This window comes from Schistocerca piceifrons, chromosome 2 (assembly GCF_021461385.2).
Source record: "Schistocerca piceifrons isolate TAMUIC-IGC-003096 chromosome 2, iqSchPice1.1, whole genome shotgun sequence".
In the NCBI taxonomy this organism is placed as follows: domain Eukaryota; kingdom Metazoa; phylum Arthropoda; class Insecta; order Orthoptera; family Acrididae; genus Schistocerca; species Schistocerca piceifrons.
In genome coordinates this window covers 126,892,548-126,913,186 of record NC_060139.1, presented here as the reverse complement: position 1 = coordinate 126,913,186, position 20,639 = coordinate 126,892,548, and the positions used below count along the sequence as shown (strand labels likewise).

Here is a 20,639-nt window from a genome sequence, read left to right as displayed (position 1 = left end):
TTGTTAACATCGAGTATAGAGTTAAGCTTCAGGAAGTCCCTTCTGAATGTATTTGCATGGAGTGTAGTCATGTGTGGAAATGAGACATGGACGATAACAGTTTGGACAAGAAGAGAGCAGAAGCTTTTGAGGTGTGGTGCTAGAGAAGAATGCTGAATATTAGATGGGTAGATCTCGCAACTAATGAGGAGGTATTGAATAGAATTGGGGAGAAGATGAATTTGTGGTACAAGCTGGCAAGAAGAAGGGATCGATTTGCAGGACACATATACCAGAAAAGATACTGAACTGTAACGAGAATTGCGTTCTGTTAAAATTACAGTTCGGCTGTTTTGATACACTACATAAATGACGGAATAGATATTAGGATTACCAATAGTGTTGATACTGAAAGAAACATAAATGAACGTGTTAGAGAGAAAATGGGAGCCGACGACTAATCTCTGTTTTTTTGTTTGTTTGTTTTGCACATATTTATATCTCACATCATATACTGTTAGTCCATTGTATACTTTACGTCCAAAAATAAAAAATAAGTTTATCGCGTGACTTCCGCGCTTTTATGTAACTAAAGCGATTATTCTTGATGCAACTACAGTCTATATGCACAAACATAATAGAATATATACAATTATTGTTGTTATTTTCTACTCAACAGGACCTTCTTCATCATGATCAAAGGCAAGAGTTTCCTATTACGCCTATTAACTGCGAAAGTCGTTTAGCAATAACAGAAACATGTTTTATGTAAGTTCGACGAATTATTGATGCGCTGTCTGATAAATGTTTGCTTAGCGGTTTGTTTTATTTACTTTTTGTTGAGTAAATTCCGTTTTCCAGCTGTATATAATGAATCTGTATTGTTTTGTTTGTTTTCACTAGAACATCCCTCTGTTCCTCGATACAAATCAATTCTCGAATGAAACCTGAATTAAACGCTGACAGTTTCAGTTTCGCTATAAATACTGTTAATTCGCATGTAACACACAGGAGAATAACTATGTAGAACATAAATGTTCTGTAGGTTGAAACTTCCTGGCAAATTAAAACTGTGTGCCGGACCGAGACTCGAACTCGGGACCTTTGCCTTTCGCGGGCTGTGGCTAAGCCATGCCTCCGCAATATCCTTTCTTTCTGAAGTGCTAGTCCTGCAAGGTTCGCAGGAGAGCTTCTGTAAAGTTTGGAAGGTAGGAGACGAGGTACTGGCGGAAGAAAAGCAGTGAGGACGGGGCGTGAGTCGGGCTTGGGTAGCTCAGTTGGTAGAGCACTATTTTTATACCTGAAAGGGACATTAACAAGTCCCAAATAGAATTATAAAGTTTTATTTACCCAGAGGTAGGACATATCACGGACAGGAATACAGTCGTCCCTGTGATGGATCGCTGAGCTACAGAGGCGAAGAATACGACAGAGCAACGCAGAGATAAGGCTGGTTGGTACTCATCAAGCACACGATGACATTGCGGACGACTGTGTCAACGTCACAGAAACAAAGAACTGTGACCCCTCGGAGAGGAGCACAAAGGAGTGTTTACATCTCGCGCGGCGCAGCGCGGCGGACAAAGCGAGCGGCGCGACCGCCGCGGCGGTGCCTTATTTATCCTGCCCGATGGCCAGGGACAGCAATTTGGCGCAGCCAGCGGGGAATAATTAGGCCGGCGTCGCGGCGGTGGCAATTAGCGGGGGCGGGCGCGCCATGTGTACGGGCCCGGGGCTCGCGTGATGCGCGCTGCGGCCGTCCGTCCGTCCGCCCGCCAGCTGCGCCGCGCGACCGCAGACGCCGCCGCCGCCGCCAGCGCCGTGAGAAAACATTGTGCGGCCGTCCAGCCACATGGCACAGCGCCACGCCACGTACCGAGGCGCGGCTCCGGCAAAGCGGCGACTCGCGGCCGCGCCGCTGTTTTAACGCGCGCGTCGAATCGCCGCTCCGCCGGGACTTGGGGCTCACAAAGCAAGCCAGCAGGACCGCGCTGCGACACGGTCCATCACGCGGCGCTCAACGGGCGGCCGCTGATCCCTTTCCCGAGCGGCGAGCGCTCCACGTTACTGTTCTCACGGGAAGGTTGTGCTTTAATGAACTTTAGGTCGACATCTACCACTAAAACACTTGCAGTAATAGTAGAGTAGTAGTAGTAGTACGATGTGTGATCAAAAAGTAACTGGAATTTTCTAATTTTTAACCTTTAGTTTATTGTCGTATTTTCCGTTTCTGTCGTTCGTTAGTAGCTTCTAAATTCATGGAGGTATTATGTTCCGTATTTACAACTAAATGAAAGGCAAAAGGCAGTTTGTTTTTTGCCATACGCGATTCGCCTCTTTTATTTGTGAACCATCTTCAGTGGTCTCTATTATGTAGTGGTTACAGGTATGTTACGATAATTTAACCTCACGAAACTTGTGCTAAAAAAATGTTCAAATGTGTGTGAAATCTTATGGGACTTAACTGCTAAGGTCATCGGTCCCTAAGCTTACACACTACTTAACCTAAATTATCCTATGGACACACACACACACACACACACACACACACACACACACACACACATGCCCGAGGGACAAGCCGCACAGCCCATGACTGCAGCGCTTTAGTAAACTTGTGCTACAGAAGTTGTTTCTAATCTGAAAAGCATGAGCAAATGGTAACATGGTAACGCATTTGTTAACCATTTTATAATAAATTTATTATACATAAAAAACAAATACGTATTAAAGGCTACTGAAGATGCTTCGTAAATTAAAGAAGCGAAACGTGTATGGCAAAAAACAAAATGCCTTTCATTTAGTTGCAAAGAACGAACATACCTCCACGAATTTAGTTTATTGTTTACGTGTTTCGAGTGCGCGACCCGTTTAGAATTTGCATTAAATCTTGCTCGAAAAATCAAATGTTCAAATGTGTGTGAAATCTTACGGGACTTAACTGCTGCCGCGGAAGATTAGCCCGAGCGGTCTAAGGCGCTGCAGTCATGGACTGTGCGGCTGGTCCTAGCGGAGATTCGAGTCCTCCCTCGGGCATGGGTGTGTATGTTTGTCCTTAGGATAATTTAGGTTAAGTAGTGTGTAAGCTTAGGTACTGATGACCTTAGCAGTTAAGTCCCATAAGATTTCACACACATTTGAACATTTTTTGAACTTAACTTCTTAGGTCATCAGTCCCTAAGCTTACACACTACTTAACCTAAATTATCTTAAGGACAAAGATACACACACCAATGCCCGAGGGAGGACTCGAACCTCCGCCGGGATCAGCCACACAGTCCATGACTGCAGCGCCTTGGACCGCTCGGCTAATCGCGCGTGGCAAATCTTGCTCGAAAAAAATAATAAAAGTGCAGCACCGCATTCCAAATGTTGACTGTGGCTTTTGGCGAATCTATTAAGTAAGACAAAAATTTACGAGGGGTGTAAACGTTGCAAAGAGCGTTAAGAAGACGTTGATGACCACTAACCTCCCCCCTCCCCCCTCCGACCCCCTACTACATCGTCAATTCCTGACGACAATGTGGAAGAAGTAAAGAAAATGGTACGGTCGCAGGTTCGAATCCTGCCTCGAGCATGGATATGTGTGATGTCCTTAGGTTAGTTAGGTTTAAGTAGTTCTAAGTCTAGGGGACTGATGACTTCAGATGTTAAGTCCCATAGTGCTTAGAGCCATTTGAAGCATTTTTTTTATCGCCACTGTTGACACTTAGACACACAGCAAAGGGAACTGGTGGTGGTGGTGGTGGTGGTGGTGGTGGTGGTGGTGGTATCATGCTATAAACGCTGTCTCTTCTCCCAGGAATACATATTGGCAGTTTTCTTCCTATGACGACACAAACGTGTGATACGTCACTGATGAACTCAACGTTTCACTTACTTTGTATTAAAAGCCGCTAACAGCCTGGAAAAACGTCCTTATGAACATCCTTAATACAGTCATCTTACTGTTCCCACAATGGGTGGTTGGTTAATGACGAGTTTAGCGTATCTACATTTTTGTCGTTTAGCGTATCGACATTTTTGTCGAAAAATAATAATTCAGTGTAACATTTTTTGAAGTATGAAACGGAATGGTCAGATAGGTTTAGTGGCAGGAGAAACAGGGCGCAGACTTCGGTTCATCGGTAAGATACTGAGCAAATGCAGTCAGGCTACACAGGAAATTCCTTCTAAAACACTCCTGCGACCCATCCTAGAACACTGTTCAAGTGTGGGTGAGTAACAGGGGACGTCGAACAAGCGAGAAAGCGTAACAGACGTTCATCACAACTCCACTGGCAAACGCTGGAACAGGTGCGTTCTGCATCACATTATGTTTTACTGCTAAAATTCCGAGAGCGTACATTCCTATAAGAGTCAGTCATCACATTGCTTCCTAGTATTTATGTATCGCGGAAAGGCCACGGTGATAAAATTAGAAAGATTCGAGTTCCCACGGAAACTTACCAGCAAACGTTCTTCTCTTGGACCATTCGCGACTGAGACTGGAAAGTGACAGTGGTACATAAAGTACCCTCCGCTATACACCTAAGGGCGCTTGCGGAGGGTAGTTGTAGATCGTATACGTATCGTCACTACTTTGTTTGATCCACGGGAGTGTGTGACGGAGACGCTTAGACACATGAACTGGCAGACGCTTGAAGGGAGACGCGAACTATCTCGCTTAAGTTTATTTTAAAATTTTTAAATTTCACTATTGAGTGAAGATTCTATGTATATACTACTGCCTCCTACGTATCGCTCCAGCAGGCACCGTGAAACAAGATTATAGACTAATCACCGTGAGCATAGCACCATTTAACCAGCCATTGCCTCCCACGCTCCATACGGAAATGGAACGGGGTAGAACTCAATATATGTAGTACAACGGTAAATATCGTCTCCCATGCTCCTCACAGTGTTATGCATAATATGGATGTAGATGTCGGGTGTCTCATTTACTCTCTCTTACTGAATGAACCTGTGGCAAAGATAGCAGTCCCGAATTGGTATTTCCATATAAGGATTAACTGAGTCCCCGCGCTGATGGCTCGTTCGTTCTAGTATTTTTTGAAAGGCGCCACTTGCGCATCCCATACTACGAATGTTGCTAGCTGCTCTAGTGCTTTGCAGAAGTACCTGGACTGAACACTGATGAGAGGCAAAGAAAGTTGATATTGTAAAGGAACTGACGAGCCATTTGCCGGGCGAAAAAAGAAACAAACTGTACACGAGACGGTGATACAAATTTAGGGTCCAACTCTAATTCGAGGACTGAGCTTTGAAAATAGAAACAGTGCTTATTATTCCTTATCATCGGCATTGTGTTCTTACAAACTGGAATTTAATCTGATTATAGTGTCAACATCCACGTTTATCACTGGCTGAGAATGCGAGAAACAACAGTGACGAGTATGCCAGACGATGTCCACTGTCCTGCTACAGCCACCAGTGTGCCTAAGCTGTTTGTGCAGTGAGGCAACCTACACGACCGTTGAGCAGTTTCACTGTTGGAACAGTGACAGCCTGTGGGCTGCAGGCCTGACATACCCCACACAAACCACGGCAGTAGAGGAGGATGACGCAGCCAACAGCCTTCGAACTGGGAACATCGCCTACGTGTTATGTCGCCTGCTAGGCTACTTCTTTTTGGTCAATTACCATTACTAAAATCGAACCAAAGCGTACCACAGGACTTGAGAGTACCTCGGAAGGCGTTCAACGTCAATAGTGACAGCAGTAAAGTGGAAGTGAAAGTTCTCCCATCACAAATTCAGGTATCGTATTACGTTCGTGAAGTTGACAGGTGAGCATTAGTACATTACGGCATAGCAGAATGCGAAGTAAGAGACGACGGCTATTTTTTCCAGCCGTATTCTACATAATAACGTACACAATGAGCCAACCGCGCCTTGAGTCATCCTGCGGGTGTCAAATGCCTTTAGCTAACAATACGCGCAATCCTGTTCGGAACTTGGAAATTTTTCGGTATGGGACTGTTTACAGAATTTGAAACGTTAAATATTCTTTAGTCAGTAAATCAGTAAAATAGGAATAATTCACATTAACTTCGTGCAGTTTAAAAATCACTGCCTGTTCAAACGAACATGAAACTCTCACGTTTCCTTCTTTAACCAGCTCGTGATGACATAGAACTGGTGATTGTGTATTTAGCACTGAACACAAGCTTCAAACAGAAATGAGAGAATGAGCTACACCGTTATGAGGATAGGCGATCTACGATGAGAGAAAAAGTGCGGCGCAAGTCTCGATGTATTCACCACCGGAGATGAGGCGGTACACCAGACACTAACAAAAAGGGTATCCAGTACTTTCTTCCTACAGAAGAAAACGCATGTGATACTGCGATATCACAAAACAAAAGACTGAGAACCACTGAGTCCTATGCGATTCTTGAAGTTGCCTGGAGAATAAAATATTATAACATTTTTCGGGAGAATGACACGTCCTCTTACGCTATTTCGGCTGTGAATCTTACGGTCATCCTAAAGCTGCGTCGGTTTTTTCAGCCCCTGAAGGAAAAGGAAGAGTCAGTTCGAGTTCTGACCCATTTTCAGCCAAATACCAGGCGAACTACTAGTGGGAAAGAGAGGAGGGGGGGGGGGGGGTACCAATTGGGAATATCCGTGAGGGGTCTTCCAGTTCCGGTTTTAGCCTTATAAGCAAGAGTAACATTACGAAAACCTTGCTTACAACTCGGTTATGGGAACTATGTCTTTATCTATCTCAGTTACAGCTTCCAGGGTGAGAGGCCGTGGTCAATAAGTACAATTATTCCCTGACGTTTCGTCTTCGACTGCGGGAGACATCATATGAGGTGAAAGGGCAACTGCATCAAGGGCTCGTGCAGCCACCGATTTGACAGAGGACAGCATCATTTCTCACATGATAACGACTGCCCCATTATCTCTGAATGGCACCATAGTTATCGTTTAAAACTATTCGATCGTCATTCTATTGGCACGAAGTCGACATCTGTATCTTTCTGCTGGTGTTCCAGTTTCATTTGAATGTTGTCTCACTATAATGTGTTTCCAGCAGAGCAATGAATTTAACGAGTCAAGTGAGGTGGTGATCATGCTCAGGCCTCTTCACCAGCTGTTGCCGATTTGCTTCTGGAGATTTTTGTATAACGCGTGCTGCAGACAGCCAATAAAAAATCAGCGAACTGGTACCGCTATGTGGGTGATAATCTTCGTAATATGGACACGCGGTGGAGAGAGGGATGTTTTCTTCGTACATCTCAATACAATAAATCCGACAACTGAATTCACAACGAAGAAAGAGAGCACTGAACAACTTAATTTTATAAACATATCTCAGTGATCAAACGGGCGAACGGCACTCTGGGCCATTAGTTGTTCAGCAAAGTTACACACACGCTGCACACACATTGATCGATACCTGCATAAGGAATCCGCCCATCACTTAAGACTAAACAACAAGAGATAATAAAAGCTGCGAGCCGGTTTATTTACAGGATTAAGTGTATCACTTATAGTAGGTTTTGAAGAAAAATCGTTCCTCCAGGAAGGAACTGGATCGAGCACTTCCGTCCAAGGGGAGAGAGAAATTTTTCGGAAATTTGTGGTAAGGTTCTATGGGACCAAGCTGCTGAGGTCACCGGACCCTAGGCACTACTTAAAAGTAACTTAGACGTTAACGACAACACACACACCCATGCCGCCCGAACCGTGACTAGGCGGCCTAGACCTCGCGGCGGCGTAGAGGGGAAGGCGGGGGGGGGGAGAGGGAGGGAGGGGGGGGGAGAGAGAGAGAGAGAGAGAGAGAGAGAGAGAGAGAGAGAGAGAGAGAGAGAGACAAAAGTAGTGACTAACAACGGCCGCCAATCGGGAAAGATTTTCTCCCTTTTATAATTAACAAGATCATGGATCGCAGCAGGAATATGTTGACCAAACATCAGCCTGAAACTATCTATAGACTCATCAAGAAAATAAAGAACGTTTAAGAACGGCGAAAGATGAACTGCATCCATGGCGACACCTAGATTAAATAAAATTCCTTGTGGCTGTGGGCAAGCAGACATCGTGACATCGTTATCACAAAAAGAAGCCTAGACACCTAGATTAAATAAAATTCCTTGTGGCTGTGGGCAAGCAGACATCGCGACATCGTTATCACAAAAAGAAGTGTCAACATCAGCTTAGCCGTGAACAAAAGGAACTGCCGGCTGGTATTTATCGACAAATCGGCCGTAGCAGAAAATTTTTTTTCTGACATGACACCACGAAATAAAATTCAGTCATTTATTTTCTTCTGGGCCCGCAGCATGATATAATTATAGTAATGACATTATGAATCGAAGTCCACTGCTGCAATTGAATTTCTTTATTGCGATATCCCTATTTCGGTTGCAATTGCCACTGTCAAGCTAATCCAAGTCCGCTGCTACAATTTAATTTCTTTATTGCGACAGCCACTGTCAAGCTATCTGCAAATAGTATATAGAATATTACCATTAATTCTAAGCATTATTTGCAGACAGCTTGACATTAGCAACTGCCGAAATGGGGCTATCGCAATAAAGATATTCATTGGAACAAGTGGACTTGGATTCATACACGTAGGTTGGAACTTAAATAGTGGCAACACCGCTGTGAAGACACTATGCAATGGAATCTACTATTGTCGCTGATAGCACCAGTTGTTGACATACCTACCTTACTTCCGAGCAAATGGACTCGCCCGTCTCACGTTACCGGCGTGCGCACAATCAAGGGGAACACGGTCACTTGTGAGCGAGCGGTCTAACGTAACGGTGTCACTATGTTTTAGAAACAGGAACAACGGAGTTGGATTAAGATTGAATGTGCCAAAGGTCGTATTGCACGGCAGTGTCATCAAGGTCTTCAAGAGGCGTGCGGGGAATCGGCATTGCCGTACAGAACGGAAGCACGTTGGGTTAAAGCCTTCAACGAAGGTCGGCAAACTGTGCAGACATGCATCGGGCAGGTCGTCCTAGCGTCTCTGAAGAACTGCATGTTGTTGCCGCCTTAGTGGACAGTGATCGACGCCATACGATTCGTGAGCTCGCCCACGAAACCGGATTAGCGCATACGACTGTGTTTCGCATCCTGAAGTAGCGCCTGGGCATGCGAAAAAATTGCATCACGATTGGTTCCGCATGACTTGACGGAAATGCAGAAATGGGTGCGTTACGACGCTCCTCAGACGCACTTGGAGCGCTATGAGCGCGAAGGAGAGGCTTTCTTGCGCCGTATCTTAACACTGGATGAGACATGGGCCACATCGTACGAGCCAAAACTGAAACCCCCAGTTCAACGGATGTCATCATTATGGGTCGCCGCAAAAGTCGAAAGTGCGTCAGAGTGCCAGTATGGTGAAAGTTATGGTGACTCTCGTGTACGGAAGAAAGAAAAGAAAAAAAAAGTGTGGGAAATCCTATGGGACTTAACTGCTAAGGTCATCAGTCCCTAAGCTTACACACTACTTAACCTAAATTATCCTAAGGACAAATACACACACCCATGCCCGGGGGAGGACTCGAACCTCCGCCGGGACCAGCCGCACAGTCTATGACTGCAGCGCCTAAGACCGCTCGGCTAATCCCGCGCGGCTCTCGTGTACGACTGTTATGGTGTTATCCTAACGCATTACGTCCTCCACGGTAGACCGTCAGTGCACAGTACTACTGTTCGCTTTTGGAGCATCACCTGCGACCAGCTTTGCAAAAGAAGCGGCAACACTTTCTGCGCAACCCACTCATAATTTTGCACGCAATGCGAGGGCGCATACAGAGCAAGCTGTGGCTGCTCTGTTCGGTCGATGGGACTGCAAAGTACTGTACCATCCACCGTACTCCCAGGACTTAAGTCCTTGTGACTTTGATTTGACTCCGAAGATGAAGGAACCACTTTGTGGCATTTGCTTCAGGACTGTTCCAGAGATCCGACAGGCAGCAGACCGCTCCATTCGCACCATCAACAGAACAGGCTCTGCTACGCCTTCCACATCGCTGGCAACAGGCTCTACACAAAGCCGGTGACTACTTTGAAGGACAGTGACAGGTGCAAACATGTAACTCTTTTGCATCGGTTATGAATAAATAGGTGCCACTATTTAAGTTCCAACCCTCGTATATAACTCAGTAGGATTAACGTTTAGCGAGTGCAACTGAACTCATTATCATGGGCGCTTGTACACTGAGGCCACACAGATTTATAAACACTACAATAATTCTAATTGAAAAAAGAAGGTGTTTAAGCAAGATAAAATGACACAGTGCCTGTCTAGACGTTCCCTCGTATGTGAAGAGGTGGAAACTTGTAATGCACCATGTCACGGATTGCACGGCCCCTCCCGCCGAAGGTTCGAGTCCTCCCTCGGGCATGGGTGTGTGTGTGTGTGTGTGTGTGTGTGTGTGTGTGTGTGTGTGTGTGTGTGTGTGTGTGTGTATTTTTTTTTTGTTCTTAGCGTTAGTTTAAGTAGTGAGTAAGTCTAGGGACCGATGACCTCCGCAGTTTGGTCCCTTAGGAATTCACACACATCTGAACATTTTTGAACGTAATGCATACCAGAACATTATCGAGCATGACCGTTTTGGTGGTCCAGGTGTTCTGGAATGGGGAGGCATAATGCTGTATCGGCGTACTGACTTCAAAATCTTTGAACACGATACACACCAAATGGTGTTATCCTAACGCATTACGTCCTCCACGGTAGACCGTCAGTGCACAGTACTACTGTTCGCTTTTGGAGCATCACCTGCGACCAGCTTTGCAAAAGAAGCGGCAACACTTTCTGCGCAACCCACTCATAATTTTGCACGCAATGCGAGGGCGCATACAGCGCAAGCTGTGGCTGCTCTGTTCGGTCGATGGGACTGCAAAGTACTGTACCATCCACCGTACTCCCCGGACTTAAGTCCTTGTAACTTTGATTTGATTCCGAAGATGAAGGAACCACTTTGTGGCATTTGCTTCAGGACTGTTCCAGAGATCCGACAGGCAGCAGACCGCTCCATTCGCACCATCAACAGAACAGACTCTGCTAACGGTATACTACGCCTTCCACATCGCTGGCAACAGGCTCTACACAAAGCCGGTGACTACTTTGAAGGACAGTGACAGGTGCAAACATGTGTAACTCTTTTGTATCGGTTATGAATAAATAGGTGCCACTATTTAAGTTCCAACCCTCGTATATAACTCAGTAGGACTAACGTTTAGCGAATGCAACTGAACTCATTATTATGGGCGCTTGTACACTGAGGCCACACAGATTTATAAACACTACAATAATTCTAATAGAAAAAAGGTGTTTAAGCAAGATAAAATGACACAGTGCCTGTCTAGACGTTCCCTCGTATGTGAGGAGGTGGAAACTTGTAATGCACCATGTCACAGATTGCATGGCCCCTCCCGCCGAAGGTTCGAGTCCTCCCTCGGGCATGTGTGTGTGTGTGTGTGTGTGTGTGTGTGTGTGTGTGTGTGTGTGTGTTTTGTTCTCAGCGTTAGTTTAAGTAGTGAGTAAGTCTAGGGACCGATGACCTCCGCAGTTTGGTCCCTTAGGAATTCACACACATCTGAATATTTTTGAACGTAATGCATCCAAGAACATTATCGAACATGACCGTTTTGGTGGTCCAGGTGTTCTGGAATGGGGAGGCATAATGTTGTATGGGCGTACTGACTTCAGAATCATAGAACACGATACACTGACCGGCGTACATTGTGGAACTCTACTGTTTTCCCTATGCGTGCTTTTTCAGCGGTGTAATCGGCCTTGACTGCATTGTTATGGATGACAATGCGCGACCGCATCAGACAGCGCAGGTGAAGGAGCTCTCGGAACGAGAAGATATTCGGCGAACGCCCTGGCCTGCCCGTTCCCCCCCATCGAGCACGTGTGGAATGCGTTGGGGAGACTTACTGCAGTACGTTCTCATGCGCAACGACCATGCAGCAGTTGCAGGCGCGATGGTGGAGGAATGGAACACCCGGCCACAAGAACTCCTTACCAACCTTGTGGCCAGGATGGCAGCACGTTGCAGAGCATGCATTGCCGTCCACGGTGATCACACACCCTATTAAGGAAAAAGTTTCGTCTTTTTTTAATGTCCTGGGGACTATTATAAATCGCGCATACTTCAGTATACACTACTGGCCATTAAAATTGCTACACCACGAAGATGACGTGCTACAGACGCGAAATTGAACCGACAGGAAGAAGATGATGTGATATGCAAATGATTAGCTTTTCAGAGCATTCACACAAGGTTGGCGCCGGTGGCGACACCTACCACGTACTGACATGAGGAGAGTTTCCAAACGATTTCTCATACACAAACAGCAGTTGACCGGCGTTGCCTGGTGAAACGTTGTTGTGATGCCTCGTGTACGGAGGAGAAATGCGTACCATCACGTTTCCGACTTTGATAAAGGTCGGATTGTAGCCTATCGCGATTGCGGTTTATCGTATCGCGACATTGCTGCTCGCGTTGGTCGAGATCCAATGACTGTTAGCAGAATATGGAATCGGTGGGTTCAGGAGGGTAATACGGAACACCGGTGCTGGATCCCAACGGCCACGTATCACTAGCAGCCGAGATGACAGGCATCTTATCCGCATGGCTGTAACGGATCGTGCAGCCACGTCTCGATCCCTTAGTCAACAGATGGGGACGTTTGCAAGACAACAACCATCTGCACGAACAGTTCGACGACGTTTGCAGCAGCATGGACTATCAGCTCGGAGACCACGGCTGCGGTTACCCTTGATGCTGCATCACAGATAGGAGCGACTGCGATGGTGTACTCAAACGACGAACCTGGGGGCACGAATGGCAAAACGTCATTTTTTCGGATGAATCCAGGTTCTGTTTGCAGCATCATGATGGTCGCATCCTTGTTTGGCGACATCGCGGTGAACGCACATTGGAAGCGTGCATTCGTCATCGCCATACTGGCTTATCACCCGGCGTGATGGATGGTATGGGGTGCCATTGGTTACAAGTCTCGGTCACCTCTTGTTTGCAATGACGGCACTTTGAACAGTGGACGTTACATTTCAGATGTGTTACGACCCGTAGCTCTACCCTTCATTCGATCCCTCCGAAACCCTACATTTCAGCAGGATAATGCGTGACCGCATGTTGCAGGTCCTGTACGGGCCTTTCTGGATACAGAAAATGTTCGACTGCTACCCTGGCCAGCACACTCTCCAGATCGCTCACCAATTGAAAGCGTCTGGTCAATGGCGGCCGAGCAACTGGCTCGTCACAATACGCAAGTCACGACTCTTGATGAACTGTGGTATCGTGTTGAAGCTGCATGGGCAGCTGTACCTGTACACGCCATCCAAGCTCTGTTTGACTCAATGCCCAGGCGTCTCAAGGCCGTTATTACGGCCAGAGGTGACTGTTCTAAAAAATGGCTCTGAGCACTATGGGACTCAACTGCTGAGGTCATTAGTCCCCTAGAACTTAGAACTAGTTAAACCTATCTAACCTAAGGACATCACAAACATCCATGCCCGAGGCAGGATTCGAACCTGCGACCGTAGCGGTCTTGCGGTTCCAGACTGCAGCGCCTTTAACCGCACGGCCACTTCGGCCGGCTGGTGACTGTTCTGGGTACTGATTTCTCAGGATGTATGCACCCAAATTGCGTGAAAATGTCAGCTCTAGTATAATATATTCGTCCAATGAATACCCGTTTATCATTTGCATTTCTTCTTGGTGTAGCAATTTTAATGGCCAGTAGTGTAATTATCGCCTTTGAATGAAAGTCTTATCTCCGTTCTCCTCATTGCGGATTTTTGTCAGTTATTTTGTGTACTATACTGCATCAGTTAGTTCTATGTATGGTCCAGGTTTCATCGAGGTATTTTACTTTGCGGTGGCACATCCTGCGAAAGTTGCTTCGAGTTTTGCACACCAGTTTATCGCATATATGAATCATCAATGTGCACGAAGTGTCAAATATTTGTGTGCCTTCCATTGCCTCACGTTCGTTGTCAGGAACTACCTATTTTGCCAGCTCGTGTAGTTTTCTTGCGCTATTCAAACTTTTATTAGTACCAACTGGTGTCTTGTAGATGCTTGTGATTACGTTAAAAAAGAGCGCCTCGTTCGCAGTGTATGAAATTTAACAACGGCCGTTACCTTTCCGGTGACGATGATGGGCACGTTGAGCGCCTGCAGGTTCCACAGGAAGTCCGGCGGCACGATGCCGGAGGTGAGACTGTAGACGAAGACGGAGTAGAGCGCGGCGAAGGCGGCGCCGTGCGCGGCAGAGCGCCCGAAGTGCAGCACCAGCGCCGCGATGGCCGCCGTCTGCAGCGCCAGGAACAGGCCCTCGCCCCACGCGCTGAGAGACACAACCAAACGCTTTGTTACCTAAGACTGTCAGCCGGGTGCCATTACAGTGTGATACCAAAATCTAAGTCTACTTGCAGTAGTGCTAAGGGCTTGAAATACGAGTTTTAAAAAAAAAATTAAAAAAAACCACCACGATTTAATTTTTTGGTGGGCAGAGCTTTTGTAGTACCACCTTTTGCCGCTAGGAGCACATAGAGCGAACATTCCAGAGTCACTAACAAGGGAACCTCCCCATCGCACCCCCCTCAGATTTAGTTATAAGTTGGCACAGTGGATAGGCCTTGAAAAACTGAACACAGATCAATCAAGAAAACAGGAAGAAGTTGTGTGGAACTATGAAAAAAATAAGCAAAATATACAAATTGAGTAGTCCATGCGCAAGATACGCAACATCACTCAGGAGCGTCGTGGTCCCGTGGTTAGCGTGAGCAGCTTATTTTCGCAAAGTTATGATCTGTCCGTTAGTTTATCGACGTCTCTGTTCACTGTAATAAGTTTAGTGTCCGTGTTTTGCGACCGCACCGCAAAACGGTGCGATTAGTAGACGAAAGGACGTGCCTCTCCAATGGGAACCGAAAACATTTAATTGGAAGGTCATAGGTCAACCGATTCCTCCACAGGAAAACACGTCTGATATATTCTATACGACACTGGTGACGGCATGTGCGTCACATGTCCGGAATATGTTGTTTAGGTGTAGCGTCCCCATACTACGGCGCAGTTACCTCGCATCGGACGGACGGACAGATAATAATTGTCTGAAAATAAAAAATTTAACTTTTCACTCGAGGGAAGACTTGAACCAAGAACCTCTCGTTCCGCAGCTCCTCACGCTAACCACGGGACCACGGCGCTCCTGAGCTCACATTGTCCTTCATGTTGCCTATATGGCGCATGGAATACTCAATTTGTATATTTTGCTTATCTTTTTCATAGTTCCACATAACTTCTTCCTGTTTTCTCGATTGATCTGTGTTTAGTTTTTCAAGGCCTATCCACTGTGCCAACTTATAACTAAACCTCTGGAGGGTGCGATGGGGAGGTTCCCTTGTAAGTAGAGTGCCATCACTGAAGGACGTCAGGGCTAATTTCAACAGAGTTTATAGTGACAACTGTTTTGTCTAATTGTCGTTTTTGCAATGGCTGATTTTCGTGAACAACGTGCGGCGGTGAAAGTCTGCTTTTTGCTTGGAAAAAGTGGGACAGAAAGTCCTGGGATGTGAAAAACAGCGTACAACGACGATGCTATGGGGAAAACACGAGTGTTTAACTGGTTTTACCGTTTCAAAAATGGTGAAACGTCAACTGATTGAAACCTCGTTCTGGCCCACGGCCCAAACACATGAAAATGTTGAAACCATTCATGTAATCATCGATCGACGGCGGGCCATTGAAGAAATTGTGGAACTGTCGGGAGTGACAGAGTTCCGTAGAGGGAATTATGACAGAACATTTGGGAATGAAAAGGGTGTCAGCCAAATTCATGCGACGACTGCAGACTGTTGAATAAAAACAAGGTTGCGTGGAAGCATGCTGTGCTTTGAAAGAAAAGTCCTGAAAAGATCGAACCTTTTTTTCCTTCTTCTTCTTCTTCTGCTTCAAAAAATCACAGATGACGATACTTGTTGCTATGCTGACGATCCTGAATCAAAGCAACGATCACGCCTCTGGAATACTTCAATGTTCGCCTCGCCCAAAGAAAGCTCGTCAGGTGAAATCAAACATTATAACAAAACTGATTTGTTTTTTCGATGCGAGAGGAGTCATCCATTTAGTCTTTTCTGCAGAGCCACACAGTTAACCAGGCTTTCTACTTCGAAGTTTTGGAAAGACTGCGCAGCAGCGTGTGGCGAATGTGGCCTCATTTGTGGCAGTCGGAAGACTTTTTTCCATCATAACAATGCTCCTGCTCACACAGCCCTGCCTGTAAGAGTATTGTTCTTGGCCACAAGGTCACCCCCCCCCCCCCCACCCCGTACTCATCTGACCTTGCTCTGTGCGGCTTGTTTTTGTTTTCTACAATGATAAGAAAGCGTTCTACTTGTGTTGCAGAGATGAAGAGAAAAAAAAGCGGCGGGGGCGCTGTCAAGGAGCATAAAAGATGAATTTAAATAATGTTTTCAAAACTGTAATAAAAGATTAGAAGAGCGTATTAGTGTAAGTGGAGAGCACTTTGAAGGGGATTGCAGGTTTGTGCTCAAAATGAGAATAAATAAGTTAAAAAAATAAGTTCAGTGTTTTTAGGTACCGCTCAATATAGCTGAAAATAGAATTCCAACACAAGGAAGGACAGAAAATATTAAAGTTTTACTTATGGTGAGTATAAAATATAGTACGAAGACTACAAGATAAAATTTATAAGTGATTTGGGGGTATGAAGGGTGCACAGTAAAGTACACACATCTGCTACCTCTGGCAGCAACAAGTACCCCGAACCGTGTATGTATTGAGTCAATTCGAGTTTTGTAAGATAAATGCCACTCATGGTGCTTCAGCTCAATGCCAGAACTCATCAGTGGTAGTAGGTGGCGAGCGGCGGCGCGGCTTGCCTGAATTTCGCCAACTCATGACCAGATGCTTAAAAAAAAAGTGTCTCTGAGCACTATGGGACTTAATATCTGAGGTCATCAGTCCCGTAGAACTTAGAACTACTTAAGCCTAACTAATCGAAGGACATCGTAGCAGTCGCGCGGTTCCGGACTGAAGTGCCTAGAACAGCTCGGCCACCGCGGCCAGCACCAAATGCTTTCAGTGGGTGAGAGACGTTGACAAAGTGCTGACGAGGGAAACAATCGAACAGCCCTTTATATCAAGTAGGTAGGAGAGCACCGGCAACAGACCGCCTTCCGTTATTTTGTTGAAAGACATAGTCATGGAAACTCTGAATTTAGGATGCACCGTTCGGCGTGAACACTTCAGAAACGTAACGGCCGCTATTCAGATTCAAACCAGAAGCAATCATGCTGTGTACCCAATGGCACGCCACGCCATCACGGCAGGTACTGGGCCAACATGACGATGGCAAATGCAGTCTAGCAATGTTCAGAGCATTCACACATAGATACGTCAATCGTAATTCCGTAAGCAGAACCCGGACTCGTCTGAAAAGAGGACGTGGTGGCACTCCTGCGTGCAGTGTTGTGGTTGGGCGCTTATTCCTGGTGCCGCGTTAAGGGAAGAAGGTACTATGCTCACCGTGCTGATACACTGCGGTGCTCCATCCGTCGATGCATTGTCTATGTGCATACTTTCCTTGCTATAAACAAATCCATTTCTTAACTGAAGGTACGTGGCGTGGTTGCAGGATGCTGCACGGCCAAAAGGATATTTCGCCCATCCCCTCAGGTACTGATAGCTCGGGGCTGAGATTCTGCTTGGGGCTGGGTATGTTCGTCCTGAAACCGTCGATTACATATTCGCATGACTTCCTGCCCTACGCGAACGACAGTATCGCAGAATGGAAACCAGATAGGCTGTGAACCTGTCGTTGTCGAATCCCGACACTTGTTAGTACACGTTTATCCTTTATACACGAGGCATAACACGATCTTCTCGCAAACACGAAAGAGTCAAATGCTATTTCTGAACGAGAAACTCGCTGCATTATATTTTCTTGCAAACAAAATGTAGGTGGTGTTACACTTACCTACTTTGTGCGGTTGCGCTGATACGCTGATCATTTGCATATCCACGCATGAAGTGCATTTCATACCACACTAGCGTTTGCTCAGAAATACCAGACCAGTCTTTCTCGTCATTACTTCCGAGTTTACGATACTGCAGTGCCACTGTTGTTCAGAAATACGATGCAATGTTCATTCTGACATGCATGCATGTCCGACGGAACAGGCACTGCGGCGACTACAGGCGTTATGAAACACATGAAATGTATTCGCAGTTGCGAATATGGACAACCATCAGGTGTATAAGGCAAAGACGACAACGAAAATTGCTACCGGACGGGGGTATATGGAAGTCTGGGTCTGGCCATGAGTAGTGCTCGGATAGGTTAATGGTAAGGCGACCACTAGCGATAAGCGGGAAATCCGGGTTCGAGTCTCGGACCGGCACAAATTTTGTCTTTCCATTATACATTGATGGCCGTCCACATCTGCTACTGTGAATACATTTCATGTAGTTCCGAGTTTAATTCCAAAGTCTGACCTACTATTAATACAAAACAGTAATTACCGTATTGTCCGCAGCTCGTGGTCGTGCGGTAGCGTTCTCGCTTCCCACGCCTGGGTTCCCGGGTTCGATTCCCGGCGGGGTCAGGGATTTCCTCTGCCTCGTGATGACTGGGTGTTGTGTGATGTCCTTAGGTTAGTTAGGTTCAAGTAGTTCTAAGTTCTAGGGGACTGATGACCACAGATGTTAAGTCCCATAGTGCTCAGAGCCATTTGAACCATTTTGAAGTTAAACTGTCAACAAGTAACATTATACTACGGTAATTAGTATCTTCGCTTGCCGTGTCACATGCCAAAATAATCACACGCAACATATGAACATACAGCTCACATCGTGTCAACTTGTATGGTAAAGAAGTGAGAACAATTTATATTTAATGAGTCTACCTATCAACAAAGTGCGACCTAGTACTGGAAACATTTTAGAACTCTGTTGAAATAGTTCTAGATTTAAATCATTCAAATGTGTGTTTGCTCATGAAATGCTACAAGTTTTAACGGAAAAATAGTACCAGCGTGATAAAAAAAATGGGGGGTAGATGAGAGGTGAGTCTACAACGTCGCTTGGTATCCACAAATTGGTGGATGTAAGAGAACGTGTGGTGCCCGATGCCCGCGAAGTCAATTGAAAGGCGTAACGAAGAAAAGATCTTTAGCGAATTCCTCGAAGACTAGCAAGTAGTAAACCACGTGGTGGCGAAAATTGCAAACGAATGAAGGAAACGAGAATTTAATACCCTACACGAATATTTGGGAAAATGCTGCTGTTAGCACAGCGGGTGTCGCGATTGCCCAGAGTGGACTAAATCTAAACGAATCTGTTTGAACAAAATTTGCTGTGCTACAGTTAACATTTAATGACAGGTGAAGTTGGGATTCCAGTTCTGAATGCGTTAGTAATAATCACGGATCGGCGCAAAGATATTACGCCATATGAGCAAGTTAGGCCGGTATAGATTTATTTCTGGGCTTCTTACGCCGTTCTTTACATATCACAAGGTGCGATTTTCCTGCAATGGTATTTTCACTCTTTCCTAGTAACGTATCCTCTAAACAATGAACATTTTAATGCGGCAAGGTTAGGAAAACTTGCTATATTACTTGGACAATACTACTACAGCAATCCACAGACAATAAAACATTTACGGAACGTTAATTAATAAGTTTCCTTCTATTATCAAAACAAAAATTTTTCTAGAAGCCAATTCTGCACATCAGCTGTATCTTCAAATTTTCTGCATCATGTCGCTCCTTTCGCTAGTCAATTCTCAAATATTGTATTTTCACTATAATTCAATTTATACCTCTCGGCTTCGTCGACGCTCTGATGTATGTTTTATTTCTGCTTCCAGTTGAAACACAAAATTTCCAATATTTTGCAGCAGCTATCAGTTACGTATTTTGCTACAGGATTATAAATATCGGCAGAGGTGCACTCCAAGAAAAGTAGACTACTGACCCTAACCAAAACAGGAGATTTCATATCAGAATAACGTTTACTTAATAGCTCGCAAGCTATCACGGGCGTTTTCTTACATACTTGCGAAATAAATTTTCATTATTCGTGTACTTCTTCTTTAAATTTCTAAACGGATTCAGCCAGTTTTACTTAATATGGAGTCCAGAGAATACTCAAGGGTTGCCATGCAGATACACCTGCAAGCTACTTCTTGAGTAAAGCAGTTTTAAGTCCTCAGAGCCTTCCCAAATTTGGCTTTTCCAATGTGATATTTATGTTGTATTAACATTTTAGGTATCTAGTCATGTCACTGACACGAGAGATTTTTCGCTGCCGAGGCTCATTACTCGTTTTTATGTTTCAGAACCTCCCCCCATGAACCATGGACCTTGCCGTTGGTGGGGAGGCTTGCGTGTCTCAGCGATACAGGTAGCCGTACCGTAGGTGCAACCACAACGGAGGGGTATTCGTTGAGAGGCCAGACAAACGTGTGGTTCCTGAGGAGGGGCAGCAGCCTTTTCAGTAGCTGCAGGGGCAACAGTCTGGATGATTAACTGATCTGGCCTTGTAAGACTAATCAAAACGGCCTTGCTGTGCTGGTACTGCAAACGGCTGAAAGCAAGGGGAAACTACAGCCGTAATTTTTCCC

The 20,639-nt window shown here is 45.6% G+C and overlaps 1 protein-coding gene across 1 annotated transcript in view; it reads right to left on the bottom strand.

Annotated features, from left to right (window-relative positions):
* LOC124774926 (mannose-P-dolichol utilization defect 1 protein homolog) overlaps positions 1-20,639 on the bottom strand; it is a 394,849-nt gene that overhangs the window by 133,706 nt on the left and 240,504 nt on the right. Inside the window, exon 4 of the mRNA XM_047249607.1 lies at positions 14,129-14,333. Coding sequence (XP_047105563.1) covers positions 14,129-14,333 — 205 coding nt within the window. The remainder of the gene's footprint in view (positions 1-14,128; positions 14,334-20,639) is intronic.